At 40.9% G+C, this 17,611-nt stretch overlaps 2 protein-coding genes across 2 annotated transcripts; both read left to right on the top strand.

Moving 5' to 3' along the window:
* The first annotated feature begins 7,352 nt into the window (after nt 1-7,352).
* LOC138906621 (uncharacterized) lies at nt 7,353-8,129 on the top strand. Its single transcript, XM_070195862.1, has one exon. It carries the CDS (start codon nt 7,353-7,355, stop codon nt 8,127-8,129), a length of 777 nt encoding a protein of 258 aa, XP_070051963.1.
* Nucleotides 8,130-13,140: 5,011 nt separating this feature from the next.
* LOC138906623 (uncharacterized) lies at nt 13,141-13,518 on the top strand. The gene has a single exon (XM_070195865.1). The coding sequence runs from the start codon at nt 13,141-13,143 to the stop codon at nt 13,516-13,518; it is 378 nt and encodes a 125-aa protein (XP_070051966.1).
* Nucleotides 13,519-17,611: the final 4,093 nt, after the last annotated feature.

The following is a 17,611-nucleotide window of genomic DNA, read 5'->3' on the forward strand; positions in this document are numbered from 1 at the left end:
ACCAAATAATGGTCCAAAACACCTAATACACTAGCCCAATTACCCCAACCCAAAATCAATAACCCCATTAACCCAGAATCGATTGTAACACATCTAAATAAATCCGACCCAACCCCCTTTTAATCATGATCGTTGATCTCTGAGATCAACGGTCCATATCTAACCCCTCCCTTTAACTGCCCAAATGCTTAACCCTAACCTCACTCTCCCCTCATCTTCCACCCTCATATTCTCTCAACCTCCCCTCCCTCTCTGAAGAACCCTAAACCCGCCGCCCTTAAAATCTTCTCCTAATCCTACTGAATATGGGATTTGATTATCACTTATTGCCATATTCGACTCCTTCTTGGTACTGGTTGTTCTCCTATAGTGCTTGCCTAAACATGGAAAGCAGATCTCTTTAAAATCAAACCAAAATTGGTTCAAGCCCCTGATTTTGAGTATTATTCTGTCTATATTCGTCCTATGCTACTGTGAGTTTGATTATTAGTTTATATTCTGTCGATTTTCATTTTCCCTAAAAACTAGGGTTTACAGATCCCTTAAATTGATTTTTGACTGATTTGCATGTTTATTTACCTTATTTGTTGCTTAAATCACTCTGTCTCCCTTGTCTGATGTTCGATTTAACTACTATATAAACCCCTCCCCTATTCCCTTCAAAGAGGACGGGGAAATCGCTAAAATCACTAATAAAAAAATAGGGCTTTAATCTGTGTTCATTCATTCTCTTATTTTTAGCTCTTGGCCGGCTGAAAGCCAAGGCCACCGGATTTCCTACTTTTCCGACCTTTCTTGGGTGTGAGCACTGCCCTGGGTTCTTTGAAATCCTTGGGAACTTGACGCATCTGGGATTCTAGGTCATATTGTTGTTCTTTTCTTGTTTGTTGAGAAATAATTGGTTAGTTTCTCAACCTTCACAATGTTTATTCTATTACGTTCTAATTAGCATATCTATATTTTCTGAAATTGCATGACTTGATATAATCCCTTGACTCTCTTCATGTACGATTCTTCCTATAGCATGAACTTCTCTAGCATTGTCTCACGCCTAAACTGTTAGTTCTAAAAATTGTCTTTGTATCTAATTTAGGACATTTTGAAGCATGTTTAGCTTAATGTGTTAACAATCTAAGTGTTTGCATTGGTCGTGTGACCTAATCCTATTTCCTGCCTGATTCTAAATTTCTTAGTGATTAATTTATGTTATTAGTATGCCCTAATCTGTTAAAGCCTTCACTCTAGTTGTAATTTGCTCCTATGACTATGTTTGTCACTCAGTATGTTCTCACTCTACTCAATTCTATACCCCTAGCAATTAAGTGAAAGCTCTCAGACTAGTTTTGCCTAAATTATGAATCTGTTTGCCTCATTAGTATAAGTTGTACTGTTTAAGCCCTAATGTTTAGCATAATTTGATCCTTAGGTTTGAACTTGTTGATTTAATGATAACTGTTTATCTTGCTGGCCTAATGTCTCTTTGCTCATTAACTTTGTAATCCCAGAAGTTTAAGACTCCTTACCTCTTACAAATATACCCTGCCCCAATGTGTTATGTGACAACTTGCAGCATCAACTAGTTTCTTGAACTCATGCACACTCTGTGTTGATATGTACATTATGTGATCACTTTGTAGTGTTTGACTCCAAAAAAATGTAAATGCACTTTTCTAAACCTTGTTACTTTGCTACTATTTTCATTGATTGTTTACCTATTCTGAGTCTCTAATTCTTGGCCGGCTGAAAGCCAAGGCCTCCTAAAATTTCTCTATTAACCTCCCTAGTGTGAGCACTGCTCGGGGTCCACTTTAAGACCCTTGTGAACTCTGACACACTAGGACCTAAGGTCCTTGGCCACTTTCTTCTTGACTGCTCAATTCTGTCCCTCTCTATGCCTACTGAATAAGCTAATTAGCTTGTGTAAATGACTGTTTTCTGAATCTTTTGATCAACTACGGCTGTTGGGTATCATCCAAGTTCTTTTGTGGTTTCTGGGCTGTGTTGAAACCTGTATGGATACAAAACTGAAGGCTTGGCTGGGCTGGGTACACTTTGGGCCTGTCTTAAGCCCATTATAGTTATTTTGTAACTTTGTAATTTATTTTATTCATTGGACCTGTAATAATTCTGTAATGACAATTGGGGTGTTAGTAAAATTGGGAAAATGGGTCTATTCTAATATTTGCATGAAAATGGTAGAAATCCTGCCTATAGGTGTTTAATTCATTCAACATGTTATGCTCCTATGTGTTTATTAGATAACCTGCCTATAGGACCTGGGTGTTTAATTCATCCAACATGTTCTGCTCCTATGTATTTTGTTAGATATCATGCCTATAGGAAATAAAATGCCAATGACCATTCTTTCAATTTGCATAACTGCAGCATATTCACAGGATTATATTAGCTTATGTTCTACTGATCTTCATCTAGAAATCATGCCTATAGGATTTTAATTATTTAATTTACTGTTGTTATTATACTGCTCACCAAGAAGACATGCTTATAGGAGCTAAGTATAAAAAAATCAATTTCAATCGCTAATCGTTAGAAATCCTGCCTATAGGATCTGAGTGTTAAATTTGTTCAACATGATTTGCTTCTATGTGTTTTGTTAGATAACATGCCTATAGGACATAAATAATCTCACCTGTTCTTATGTTCCACTCTCACGTTATTATCTTCCTACTATACTCCAACACAGTAATTATTCGTTCAAATTACTTTATGTTAGATATCATGCCTATAGGATTACGTTAAGTAATAAATATCTGTTCTTTGTAATATTCACATAAATGTCATGCCTATAGGACTGTAATCGAATTAGCTACTATTACCGCTATTCCCATTAAATTGCTCGCCTAGAAAGCATGCCTATAGGAATGAAAGGATAAATAACTAGTTTCAATTGCCAATTCCTAGAAATCCTGCCCATAGGATCCTACTGCTCGCCTAAAAGCGTGTTGACAAAAACAAATACTGGCAATTTTGAACTACCAACTATCCCACTGTTTTACTGCGCAAACAATTTAGAAAGCATGCCTATTGGATGTGTAATACTCGCGATATGCAAAGCGACACTGCCTGTATGTTTAAAATCCAGAATCTTCTAGAAGCCATGACTATAGGATTTATGACTTTATTAATTCTGAAATTGTCACCCTCCTAATTTATTTGCGTGCATTTGTTGTCTAAAGTGTGAAGGCTAACTTGAGCCCTTATTTGCTTTTACATGAAGTCCAACTTATTTTATATGTCGCCTAGTCTTTCTTATTTTGAGAAACCTAAGTTAGGTCTAGAATCACCCAAAATAGAGGTCCAAACGCCTCCTAGACCATAGTCATGGGACGGGTAGTGCACGCATAAGGTATGACTTAGAATCAATTAGTGCGCCTTAGGTAACAACTTAAAGATAGTAATCGGGTAGCAGGAGATGATAGTCTATGCCCGCTAAATAATACGAGTTACACCTCATCTCGAGGGAGTTACGAAGTATTATTTATGTTGCAAGGGGTGATCCTTTAGGCTAAAAAACTTAGCCCCCCTCCCCCACCTTGTCTTAAAATCAATTATTTTGTTTATTAGTAGATTTCTGATAATAATTGCCCAACTTCTTGTCTTTTCTCTTTATTTTGGACTAATTCATATAATTCGAGTTCGGTCGGGACCCATAATTGTGGACCTCGAGGAATGCCTAACACCTTCTCCTTGAGGTAATTTGAGCCCTTACCCGATCTTTGGTGATGCAAACTGGTTAAACCTGAGTTACTTGCAAATAGGTTCCCTAACGCACCTCAAACCTGTTAGGTGGCGACTCTCTCTTTTAACCCCCTTCCTTTAAAAGAGTTGTCACGTGTCGAAACCCGATTTCGCGAGAAAGAGTGGCGCGACAGCATGGCGACTCTGCTAGGGACTATTTTTAGGCTCTTACCATAGCGAACTTGGTCTATATGAATTAGTCTTCTTTAATGAATGTGTTTCCTTGTTCTTTATCATTACATGAACATCTCACTTCCATTATCCCTTTTTATAGCTACATGCACACCTTTTCCCCTATTTCCCTCTATTTTGAATTTGTATTAATATGCAAATATTTGCTTAATTTGGTTACAATGTGCGTTTTCTTTTATTTTCTAGTCATGTTCACTTGCTCTGAATCATTTTTAAATTTGCTACATCATGTCTCTCCTTACCCTACCCCCTTGCTTGCTTTATTGCAATTCTTTCACATTGTGCGAACTGAATTCTTCCTTGTTTTCCTTTCTTTTTATGTCTTTATGCTCCATTTAATACTGCGTTTATTGTCTTCATCATGCAAAATACTTGACAACGTGTTGTTTTATCTTTACATAAAACATGCTCCACATCATATTCCACTCGTGCGTAATTAATGATGAGTGTCCGCGCTCTTCCTAAATCACCCTTTTAAATTTGGAAAGGCTTATTTGCGGTAAAACTAGTCGATTAGCGGTGCAATCAACGGTTCCGTGCCTTCCCCTCTCAAGTTATCCACTTGAGGGTACCAGTATAGACTCTTCTAGAAACTCCCACTCTAATATTAATTGTGCATGCATCATGTCTAAAACTAGTATGGGTTAGAACGCTATCCGCGTAATAACTCTCTAAGGCAAGCCTTGTCCAAAGCCCGCCGGGATTTCCTTAAATCCCAATGGGTACAATCATGATATGTGTATTATTTGGAGAAAACGTGTCGATATGCTAATCATTAATGTGTAAATAGTCGAATCCGGTGGGGGAAAGGGCTGCTAACTTTATTTGTTTTTGAGAAATGAGGCATGAAGTCCCCAGGTTCGACATGGTTCGAATTATCCCACCTTTGTTGCTAGATTGGTGGGAAAATCTCTCGCCAAGTAACAAAAATCATGTGAAAAGAGTTCTCAGGAATTTACCTTCTTTGTTAGATATTCAGCCGAACAATGTGTTAATTGAGGTTGCCACCATGTTCTGGGATGAGAAGAGGGTTGTTTTCCATTTTGGTGATATATATAAATGACTCCCCTTCTAGAGTAAATAGGAGGCTTCGCTGGGCTCCCATGGGATAGCCCTGGCTTGTTGGTACCGAAAAACCGTATTTCTCAAGGTTTTCTAAAAATGATGGGTTTCAGGAAAAATGATGAGTTAGTCTGTCTGAAGAAATCTTACATACCATTCGACTTTATTTACGAGCGTTATGGTCACATCAAGTCATATCGTCTTTACCATGATGAATTTGCTATCACTTCTTTGGGTTGGACTCATCGCCGGGTTTTTGTATTCATTGTTTGTTTTCTGGGGATGCTGATATTCCCGATACAAGGGGAAATGATCCACACTCGCCTAGCTATGGTCACTAAGACCCTAATGGAAGGAATTGAGGGGCAAACTTACACTATTGTCCCAATGATCATGGCTGAGATGTACCGAGCCTTAGACCATTGCAAAAAAGGATATATGCATTTTGAGGGTTGCAATTTGTTACTGCAAATATGGTTGTTGGAACACTTTCAGAGAGGATAATACCGTCAAGAATTTCTGTGACGACCATGGAATGACCACATAGCTTATCACCATCCGAAGAGAATGACTTTTATCCCAGACAGGTTTGCACAACCGGGAAACGCTATGAGCTGGGTACATTTCTTTAGCAATTTTACTGATGACAAGGTACGTTGGATGTTCGAGTGGTTCCCTATCAGTGAATTCATCATCAGGTCGAGAGATGTTCCTCATCTAGTGCCAATCGGATTAAGGGGAATCTATCCTTATGCTCCTACCAGAGTCATGAGGCAAAGCTGGGACAAAATAGGTTATACCACGAGTTTCCAAAATGGTTCATTACAAAGCAGACTTCCAAAGAAATGCCATTCCATTCAAGTTCGAGGCACAACATATGTGGCATCAAAAGATTATTGTGGAGAAAGATACCATCGAGCCAGACAGGTATCATGCCATCCATGTGTACTTATACCCGTCATGGTTTGTCGATGACATAGCAGGAGAGGTCAAAATTTGAGAAATATGGTCATAGACGATGCTGCTGAAGAACAAGTCAAATGCAGGAGGTTGCTCAAAAGGGTCTTTGAATATGAGGCCAGGCATTTGGAACAACATAAAGTAGACATGGAAGCAATCAATGAATGGAGGGGAATTGCTACTAAATCAACAGAAAGGTTGGAGTATTTGGAGCAGGGTTTGATAGAACTTGAGGGAAAAATGAGAAAAAGGGTCTCGGACTGTCAAAACGTAGAGGGCAATGAAGGAGGACATCTAGCAAGGGCGTATCTGTTGTTAGACATGCGCGACTTGGGGAATCTGATTGACAGGGCGAAGAAGGCCAAGCTTGGAGAAGGTCCCTCTGAGACCGAGTAGATTAGGAATGATATTTTCTAGATTCGTTTTAGAATTTGATTGTAATAAGGCAAATGCCACTAGTGACTCTTTATAATTATTGTCGTTTTAGTAGAGATTTGGTCTATTTATCATATTAATGAAATGACGCAGTTATCAGCATTGAGTTTTCTCCAAAGCTATATGTCGCTAGGCCTACCTCGGGCATGATGAGGTCCCCAAATTAGGACGCGAATTAATAATTCTGCAATACATGTTTAAATATCGTAAATATCCTTTTAATACCCCTTCTTGACTTGTTTACCTTTTGTTTTTCTTCTTTTCTTTGTTTATTCCCATCCCCTAAGGTTGGTTCTTGCATGCTGGCATCATCAGCATATCATACCAGATCTAGAGTTCCTCCACCTCCTCCTCCTCCAAGTGATCCTAAGAACAAACGAAAAGCTAAGATGGGCGATATGGGTGGTATCAGGAAAGACAACGCTGCGCATGCCGAGAATGTCAAAACTTCAGATGGTCGAAGTACTCTAGCGCAGAATGACTTGGTTTTACGGTTAGAGCAAAAGATAATGGAGTTACAAGGGGAACTTGAGCAGGTCCGTAACTTGGTAAACCTTTCCCTTACCCTGAATGTTCCCGACATCAACCAGCAAAATGTCCAAAACCCAACACCTCCTCAAAACATACAAAACCAGCACCCGTAAAATCCTCTTACACCTCATCAATACGCCACGCCTCCCCAAAATCCTAATCCTCCACCGGTACCAACTCCTCCACAACATCATCATCATCCGACCTAGTACCCACAAACTACCAGCTACCACACTCCTCAAAATACACCACAACCTACTCCTGATCCCCCAAACTCAACCAATGATCACCACTACACCCAAATCCCTAGAGTCCACCAAAGTAACCCCATATACGTGAAAACCTTACCCCACACTTCACAACAAACCCCGTATACACCGTAATCCGCCAAGAAGGACCTGCTCATCAAGAACATGGCGGAAGAACTTAAGAAGCTTACAAGTCGAGTCCAAGGTGTTGAAGGTGGTAAAGGCATCAAAGGTTTGAACTATGAGGATTTATGTATTCAACCGGACATAGAACTGCCAGAGGGTTACAAACCTCCTAAGTTCGAAATGTTCGAGGGGATAGGTGATCCAAAGGTATATCTAAGGACGTATTGCGACAAGCTCGTAGGGGTTGGTAAAGATGAAAGAATCCGCATGAAGCTGTTCATGAGGAGTCTCATTGGAGATGCCCTATCTTGGTACATCAGTCAAAATCCAAAGAAGTGGATTAATTGGGTAAGCATGATGCCAGATTTTATGGATCGGTTTAGATTCAACACAGAGAATGCACCATACGTATTCTATATCCAGAATCTTAAGAAAAAGCCGACAGAAATATTTTGCGAGTATGCTACTCGGTGGAGATTAGAGGCTGCAAAAGTAAGGCCAGCATTGGAAGAAGAACAAATGAACAAATTCTTTGTTTGGGCACAGGATCTGCAATATTATGAGAGGTTGATGGTTATTGAAAATCATAAATTCTCCGACATCATCAAATTGGGAGAGAGAATAGAAGAGGGAATCAAAAGCGGGATGATAACAAATTTTGAGGCACTCCAAGCTACGAACAAAGCCTTGCAATCGGGGGGTATATCTAAAAAGAAGGAAGTAGGGACTGTGATGGTAGCCCAAGGTCCGAAGTCTCCTCTCACATACCAAATACCTCCACCCACATTTCAGCCTTCACCTCCTAGATATCAATAACCCGCTACTGCCTACCACACTTACAACACTCAGCCAGCATATTACCACTCACCACCAGCCCGCCAAAACTACCAAAAACCCAAGCCAAATTTTGACCGTAGGCCGCCCAGACAATACACTCATATTGCCGAACCTATTGACTAGTTGTATAAGAGATTGAAAGCTGCCTGTTATGTCACTCCCATTCCCGATGTCGCCATGGAAAATTCCTCTCAATGGGTCAATCTGAATAAGACATGTGCCTACTATTCGGGCATGAAGGGTCACACTATTGATGTATGCCACACTCTGAATGATAAGATCCAGACATTGATTGATACCAAAGTTATATAGGCAAAGGAGACTGCACCTAACGTCTGCAACAATCCCCTCCCAGATCACAGGGGCGAGGGGGTAAATGTGATAGAAACTGATGAAGAATGAGACCCGGAGGGGTCAATTGGGCTCATTAGAGAAGAGGATGATCCTAAAATGCCTCCAGTCACTCTCACGCCTATTGTGGTATAGATATAGTCACAGATTGAAGTTGAGGTAGCCGCACCGACTTCGTTCGAGGTTGAAATAACAATGCCCTCAACCACGCCAACTCCGTTCGAAGTAGAAGTAACCACACCATTCACCGTAACGGTAGCACCCACACCATCCTTTAATTTCAATGTTGTGCCCTGGGACTATACCGCAGAAGCGAGAAGGAAAGGAAAGGGGAAAATAGAAGAAACTAGTGCAACACAAGGTATGACCAGAACTGGTAAGGTTTATGCGCCCGAGCATTTGGAGGGAACAAGTAAAGAAGCCTCTTCTAGGCAGCCTATCATTAAAACCGGCCCGGATGATCTTTGGAGAAAGGTGCAAGCAAGGGAGTATTCTGTGGTTGATCATTTGAACAAAACCACTGCTCAGATATCCATTCTATCACTACTGCAGAATTCTGAGGCACATAAGAACGCGTTGATGAAAGTACTGAATGAGGCTTATGTACCCAACAACATTACTAGTGGAGAGATGGCCAACATGGTAGGACAAGTATTGGAAAGCCATAAGATCACTTTCCACAAAGATGAATTGCCACCAGAAGGGTTGAGCCATAACAGGGCATTGCATATCATAGTACGATACGAAGACAAATTCATTGCCAGGGTCTTGATAGATGGGGGTTCAAGTCTCAACATCTGCCCGTTGACTACTTTGAAGAGGTTAGGTAAAGGTTTGCATGATATACGAGCAGGAACTATGAACGTAAAAGCGTTCGATAGGTCTCAAAGGGCCACAATCGGAGAAACCAACCTCTGCTTACAAATGGGTCCAACTTGGTTTGATATTGAATTCCAAGTGCTCGACATATCCGCCTCATACAATCTGCTATTGGGATGACCTTGGATACATGCCACTGGGGCTGTAGCATCTACTCTGCATCAGGCCGTGTAGTTTGAATGAAATCATTAGGAGGTGATCATTCATGGGGATGGAAGTAACCCTATTTATACCAACCAGACGTTTATGGTTATGGAGAATAGAAGGAAGTTGGGTGGAGAGACTTACCATCACATTGAGCGTGTTAATGCAATTGAGAAGGACAAATGGTGGAGTAGCAAAATAGAGAGCATATTAGCATGGGCAGGATATGAACCTGGTAAAGGGCTCGGAAAGAATCTCAAGGGTATTGCCAAACCAATACAGTTAAAGCATCACAGTACAACCTTTGGACTGGGATATCAATACTCTTGGCATGAGTATCAAAATTGGTCACCACCATGGCGCGGTCCCTATCACCCTCTCGAGCAACCGATACTACATTTGAACCAATCCTTCCATCAGGCTGATATGATGTGGGGATCCGAAGCTAGTTTAAGGAATCTATTCTTGGAAGATGAAGACATGGACTGCAGTGTATTAGTTGAGGAGGAGGAGGAGGAGGAGGAGGAGGAAGGCCTCGTCATCTAGACAGTGGAGAAGGGAGCTGTTCTCAGGAACTGGACGGCCACACCATCAAGGGCCCGCCGAGTTCCGGGGTAGCCTGGCTGCTAGTGTCATTTATTTTGAAAACAATTCTTATGAGCATTTTTAAAACCATTTTCAGTATTTTGTTTTGAAACATTTGTTTGAATCATTAAAAATCGCTTTTGTTTGACATCTTGATAATTATCAATGGTTTGCTATTTTATTATTTATTACTATTCTCTACATTTTTCTCTCTACAGCATTAATATTTCTTATCATGATGAACCAACGACTGTGACACGTAATGAGACAACGCAACATAAGGATAGTGACTCGAAAGAAACAGAAGAAGAGGATATAATACCTGAGAAAATTTTTAGAGAAGTTGAAGATTTTGAGAACAAGCCTAAATCCAACCTGGACGAAACTGAGATAGTCAACTTGGGAGATTCCGAAACAGTCAAGGAAACTCGCATAAGCATTCACCTATCACCATCAGAGAAAGAAGAATACACCCATTTCGTGAAAGAATATGAAGACATTTTCGCATGGTCTTACGATGATATGACTGGTTTGAGCACGCCCATAGTGGATCATAAACTATCCACCAACCCAATGTGTCCGCCAGTAAAGCAGAAGCTCAGAAAGTTCAAGCCAGATATGAGTCTAAAAATCAAAGAAGAAGTTACTAAGCAGATCAAAGCTAAGGTTCTCAAAGCGATTGAATATCCAACTTAGTTAGCTAACATCGTGCCAGTTCCGAAGAAGGATGGGAAAGTCAGAGTATGCGTCGATTATCGGGACCTAAACAGAGCAAGTCCTAAAGATGATCTCCCATTACCCAACATATACATATTGATCGACAACTGCGCCAAGCATGAACTCCAATCCTTTGTAGATTGCTTCGCGGGATATCATCAGATCTGGATGGATGAAGAGGATGCCGAAAAGACAACTTTTATTACACTGTGGGGGGTGTACTGCTATAAAATGATGTCGTTTGGTCTGAAGAATGCTGGGGCCACTTATATGAAGGCCATGACAATTATTTTCCATGACATGATGCATAAGGATATAGAGGTATATGGATGACGTCATCATCAAATCCAAGAAGAATACAGATCATATAGCAGACTTGAGGAAATTCTTTGATCGGCTTCGGAGGTACAATTTGAAATTGAATCCCGCAAAATGTGCCTTCGGGGTCCCCGCAGGAAAGTTGTTAGGATTCATTGTCAGCCATCGAGGAATTGAGCTAGACCCATCAGAGGTCAAGGCTATCTAGGATTTGCCACCTCTAAAGAACAAGAAAGACGTGATGAGCTTCTTGGGACGTCTTAATTACATCAGCCTCTTCATAGCACAATCAACCGTGATCTGTGAGCCGATTTTTAAAATGTTAAAGAGGGATGCCGCAACCAGTTGGACTAAAGACTGCCAGAAAGCTTTTGACAAAATCAAAGAATATTTGTCCACACCGCCAGTCCTGGTCCCGCCAGAACCTGGTAGACCACTGCTACTCTATCTCTCTGTATTAGATGGGGCTTTCAGTTGTCTCTTGGGAAAACACGATGAGACGGGAAGGAAAGAACAAGCCATATACTATCTGAGTAAGAAGTTCACACCCTACGAAGCACGATATTCTTTGCTGGAATGCACCTGCTGTGCTTTGACCCAGATAGCCCAGAAACTGAGGCACTACTTTTGTGCCTATACCACATATCTCATATCAAGGATGGATCCTCTGAAGTACATCTTCGAGAAACCCATCCCTACAGGGAAGCTGGCAAAATGGCAGATATTGTTGAGTGAATTTGACATCGCCTATGTGACTCAGAAGGTGGTTAAGGGACATGCATTAGCAGATCATCTTGCAGAAAATCCTGTAGAAGGAGAATACGAACCACTAAAAACGTATTTTCCCGATGAAGAAGTATCATTTATAGGGGAAGATATCGCCGAACCTTACGACGGATGGAGAATGTTTTTTGATGGAGCCGCAAACTTCAAAGGAGTGGGTATTGGAGCCTTTTTGGTGTCAGAAACAGGTCAACATTATTCGGTATCCGTGAAACTCAGATTTTCGTGCACCAATAATATGGCAGAATATGAGGCTTGCATATTGGGGCTCAATTTGGTCGTTGACATGAATATCTAGGAATTACTGGTAATTGGTGATTAAGATCTTCTGGTACATCAGGTGCAGGGAGAATGGGCTACAAAGAATACCAAGATATTACCATATCTATATCATATACAAGAGATGATGAAGAGGTTCACGAAGATAAAGTTTAGACATGTCCCGAGAATCCAGAATGAGTTCGCAGACGCATTGGACACTTTGTCCTCCATGATACATCATCCGGACAAGAATTTCATCGACCTCATTCTAGCAAGGATTCATAATCAGCCAGCTTACTGCACTCATGTTGAAGAAGAAGCAGACATGAATCCATGGTTCCATGATATCAAGGAGTACTTGGCAAAAGGAGAGTACCCGGAGCATGCAAATCATACTAAAAAACGTACGCTCCGAAGATTGTCCAACCATTTCTTCTAAAGTGGAGGAATTCTGTACAGAAGGACTCCAGACCTAGGGTTATTACGGTGTGTTGACACCAAAGAAGCTTCCAAACTGCTCGAAGAGATACACTCTGGAACTTGCGGACCACACATGAATGGTTTTGTTTTAGCCAAGAAGATACTGGAGGCAGGTTATTTTTGGATGACTATGGAAACAGACTGCATCAGGTATGTCCAGAAATGTCATCAGTGCCAAATACACGCAGATATGATATGGGTGCCACCAAATGAACTCAATGCAATGAGTGCACCTTGGCCTTTTGCCGCTTGGGGAATGGAACTCATTGGACCAATCGAGCCCGTCCCTTCAAACGGGCACATGTTAATTTTTGTGGCCATAGACTACTTCACAAAATGGGTCGAAGTTGCATCCTACAAAGGTGTAACTAAGAAAGTTGTCACAGATTTTGTTAGAGATCGTATTGTTTGCCGATTCGGGGTTCCAGAGTCCATCATCACCGATAACACCGCCAATCTCAACAGTGACCTAATGAAAGCTATGTGCGAGACCTTCAAAATCAAGCACAAGAATTCCACAGCATACAGGCCTCAAATGAATGGAGTCGTAGAGGCCGCAGATAAGAATATCAAGAAAATACTGAGGAAGATGGTAGACAACCACAAGCAATGGCACGAGAAGTTACCATTTGCCTTATTGGTGTACCGTACCACAGTCCGCACATCAACCGGGGCAACTCCCTATTTGCTGGTCTACCGTATCGAAGCTGTCATTCTTGCCGAGGTTGAAATTCTTTCTTTAAGAATTATACAAGAAGTTGAACTCAGTGATGCAGAATGGATAAGAAACCGCTATGAACAATTAGCTCTCATTGACGGGAAAAGAATGAATGCAGTGTGTCATGGTTAACTCTATCAAAATAGGATGTACAGAGCTTTCAACAAAAGGGTCAAACCTAGACAGTTCGCACCGAGGCAGCTGGTATTGAAGCAGATCTTCCCGCATCAAGATGAAGCCAAAGGGAAATTTTTGCCCAATTGGCAAGGGCCCTACATGGTTCACAGAGTACTAATAAGAAGAGCCCTCATACTCGCAGAAATGGACGAAAAGGTTTGGCCAAAGCCTATCAATTCAGATGCAGTCAAAAGATATTATATTTAGAATGTTCGCATTTCTTTATCTGATGTAATTGAACTACGCTCGATCTGATTCCTATTTAAGAGGGGATACGTAGGCAGCCCTGCGGGTTCGGTAAACAATTCAATAAAATTTTCATTTCTCCCACAACCAAAAATTGGGGTAGAACTTTGAGGAGGACCCTCAAAGTTCCGGAGCAAGTCCAGCCAACGTCATCATATGCAGAACGGTCAAAGAATCGCCTAAGTAAACTGGGGCAGAATTTTGAGGAGGACCCTCAAAATTGTAACGAAGTCGCAATGTCTCTAAAGTATCACAGTCATTGATTCATCTAATTTATCCGATATTGCATACTAATGTATTTTAAATAACTACATTCATCATATGCATGCACGTTTTCGAAAACTTCATTTTTATGAAACAGCCAGATGCTACCCGTGGTAACTCAAGCAGGACTTCGATACAGAGCAAAGCAAAGCAGGCAGGCGGAGGCAGAACCAACCTTCCCCCATAAAACACACGATTGTCCTTTGGATGCAGGAACAAGAAATATTCTCAAATTCGGGCACACCTCAGAATCACTATCTTCATAACGACAAAGCTGCCAAGCGCAAACACATCTCCAGCTAAGTACTCTGCTACTACTTATTATCTATTCATTGCATGAGACTAAGCATTGTCTCCATCTTGCATGAGGCTAAGCCCCGCCTCCTTAATTGCATAAGGCTACGTACTGCCTTCCCCTGTATAAGACTAAGCATTGTCTCTATTTTGCATGAGGCTAAGCCCTGCCTCCTCAATTGCATAAGGCTAAGCACTGCCTTCCCCTGCATGAGACTAAGCATTGTCTCCACCTTGCATGACGCTAAGCCCCGCCTCTTTAATTGCATAAGGCTACGCACTGCCTTCCCCTGCATGAGACTAAGCATTGTCTCTATTTTGCATGAGGCCAATCCCTGCCTCCTCAATTTCATAAGGCTAAGCACTGCCTTCCCCTGCATGAGACTAAGCATTGTCTCTATTTTGCATGAGGCTAAGCCCTGCCTCCTCAATTGCAAAAGGCTAAGCACTGTCTTCCCCTGCAAGAGACTAAGCATTGTCTCTATTTTGCATGAGGCTAAGCCCTGCCTTCTCAATTGCATAAGGCTAAGCACTGCCTTCCCCTGCATGAGACTAAGCATTGTCTCCACCTTTGCATGAGGCTAAGCCCTACCTCCTCAATTTTATAAGGCTAAGCATTTCCTTCCCCTGCATGAGACTAAACATTGTTTCCCGTTTGCATGAGGCTAATCCCTACCTCCTCAATTGCATAAGGCTAAGCATTGCCTTCCCCTGCATGAGACTAAGCATTGTCTCCCACTTGCATGAGGCTAAGTCCTGCCTCCTCTTGCATGAGACTAAGCATTGTCTCCCATCCTGTATGAGGCTAAGCATTGCCTCCCTAGTCGCATAAGGCTAAGCTCTTCCTTTCCTTGCGTAACCCCAAATGCTATGCTACTTGAAATCTAGCACTATTCTCCACCTCGGGGCTAAGCTCTGCCTCCGATCTTACACAAGACTAAGCTCTGTCTTGTTTCTCTTCGCATAACCAAACGCCATGTCTTTGCATCTCATGAGCTGAAATACTGTCATTTTGTCCGAAGGTGTCATAGTCCGACGACATCATCCTCATAGACGGAAGACACCATGCCATAGCCTGAAGATCTCTCAATATCGCACATCATTATTCAAAGGCGTCATAGTTCATATGCACCATCTTCATGACCCGAGAACATCATTTCATGGCTTGCAAATCCCTTATCACGCGATTCATGGCCCAGGACATCATGGTCTAAGGACATCATCCTCATCGTCCAAAGACAACTTTCATGGTCCAAAGGGAATTTGCATCATGTTTAAATTCTCACAATAATCCATATATACTTGGATGCATTGTGTTTTATGTTTTGCAGGTAACCCAGGAAATAACCATTCCCCTAGCGGGAGCAATCTTTGCTCCAGTTTCTGTACAACGTTCACATCCTGCAATTATTTCAAATGTAACCAACCACCATCAGTTACCCACTTTTACTTGATAACCGTTCAAATATCCATAACCGTTCCAAGGTACATACATTCACAATACCGATATCGATTTATCTAGAAGAACCTGTCCATTCCTACAACAACTCCATTGGCTTAGTCCACTGCTGGATCCAAAACTACACACGACATGATTCCCGTAAAACCAGGGATATGCAGGCAACTCAGAAACTGGATTTCGGCCTATATTTTCCAAATCACCCCATTCGGTCAAAATCGGTCATCATTTCTTTACCCGACAACTCTTTCATCATTCCCAGTAATTATGCTTCAAATTATTTTTATGATGATTTAATCATCTAAACTTATCATTTATACCAACATGAGGTTTTAAATATTTTCAGTGCATTTTTTATAAATACATTCGCATTTTTTAGGCTAATTGCATATTTTTGCGATAATAGCCTATATTCATGTATAATTACATTATTTATGCAAAAAATCACTTTTTATATTTTTATAATGTTAAGTTATTATTTTTAATTATTTTAGTAAACAAATAATATTTTTTTAATCATTAATTACTTTTATAAATTATTTTTGCTAAGGTGTTGGGTATTTAAAAACTAGCCCCATTTTTAAACCTATTTTCGGACCAAATAATGGCCCAAAACACCTAATACACTAGCCCAATATCCCCAGCCCAAAACCAATAACCCCATTAACCCAAAATCGGTCGCAACCCATCTAAATAAACCCGACCCAACCCCCTTTTAATCGTGGCCGTTGATCTCTGAGTTCAACGACCCATATCTAACCCCTCCCTTTAACTACCCAAATGCCTAACCCTAACCTCACTCTCCCCTCATCTGCCACTCTCATGTTCTCTCAAACTCCCTTCCCTCTCTAAAGAACCCTAAACTCGCCGCCCTTAAAATCTTCTCCTAATCCCACTGAATATGGGATTTGATTATCACTTCTTGCCATATTCGACCCCTTTTTGGTACTGGTTGTTCTCCTATAGTGCTTGCCTAAACATGGCAAGAAGATCTCTTCAAAATCGAACCAAAATTGGTTCAAACCCCTGATTTTGAGTATTATTCTGTCTATATTCGTCCTATGCTACTGTGAGTCCGATTATTTATTTATATTTTGTTAATTTTTACTTTCCCTGAAAACTAGGGTTTACAGATCCCTTAAATTAATTTTTGACTGATTTGTATGTTTATTTACCTTATTTGTTACTTAAATCCCTCTGTCTCCCTTGTTTGATGTTCGATTTTACTACTATACAAACCCCTCCCCCATTCCCTTCAAAGAGGATGGGGAAATCGCTAAAATTACTACTGAAAAATTAGGGCTTTACTCTGTGTTCATTCATTCTCTTGTTTTTGGCTCTTGGCCGGCTGAAAGCCAAGGCCACCGGATTTCCTACTTTTCCGACCTTTCTTGGGTGTGAGCACTGCCCTGGGTTCTTTGAAACCCTTGGGAACTTGACGCATCTGGGATTCTGGGTCATAGTGCTGTTCTTTTCTTGTTTGTTGAGCAATAACTGGTTAGTTTCTCAACCTTCGCAATGTTTATTCCATTATGTTCTAATTAGCATATCTATGTTTTCTGAAATTGCATGACTTTATATAATCCCTTGACTCTCTTCATGTATGATTTTGCCTATAGCATGAACTTCTATAGCATTGTCTCACGCCTAAACTGTTAGTTCTAAAAAATGTCTTTGTATCTAATTTAGGCAATTTGGACAGTTTGAAGCATGTTTAGCTTAATGTGTTGACAATCTGAGTGTTTGCATTGGCTGTGTGACCTAATCTTGTTTCCTGCCTGATTC

Source organism: Nicotiana tomentosiformis, chromosome 1 (assembly GCF_000390325.3).
Source record: "Nicotiana tomentosiformis chromosome 1, ASM39032v3, whole genome shotgun sequence".
Classification (NCBI taxonomy): domain Eukaryota; kingdom Viridiplantae; phylum Streptophyta; class Magnoliopsida; order Solanales; family Solanaceae; genus Nicotiana; species Nicotiana tomentosiformis.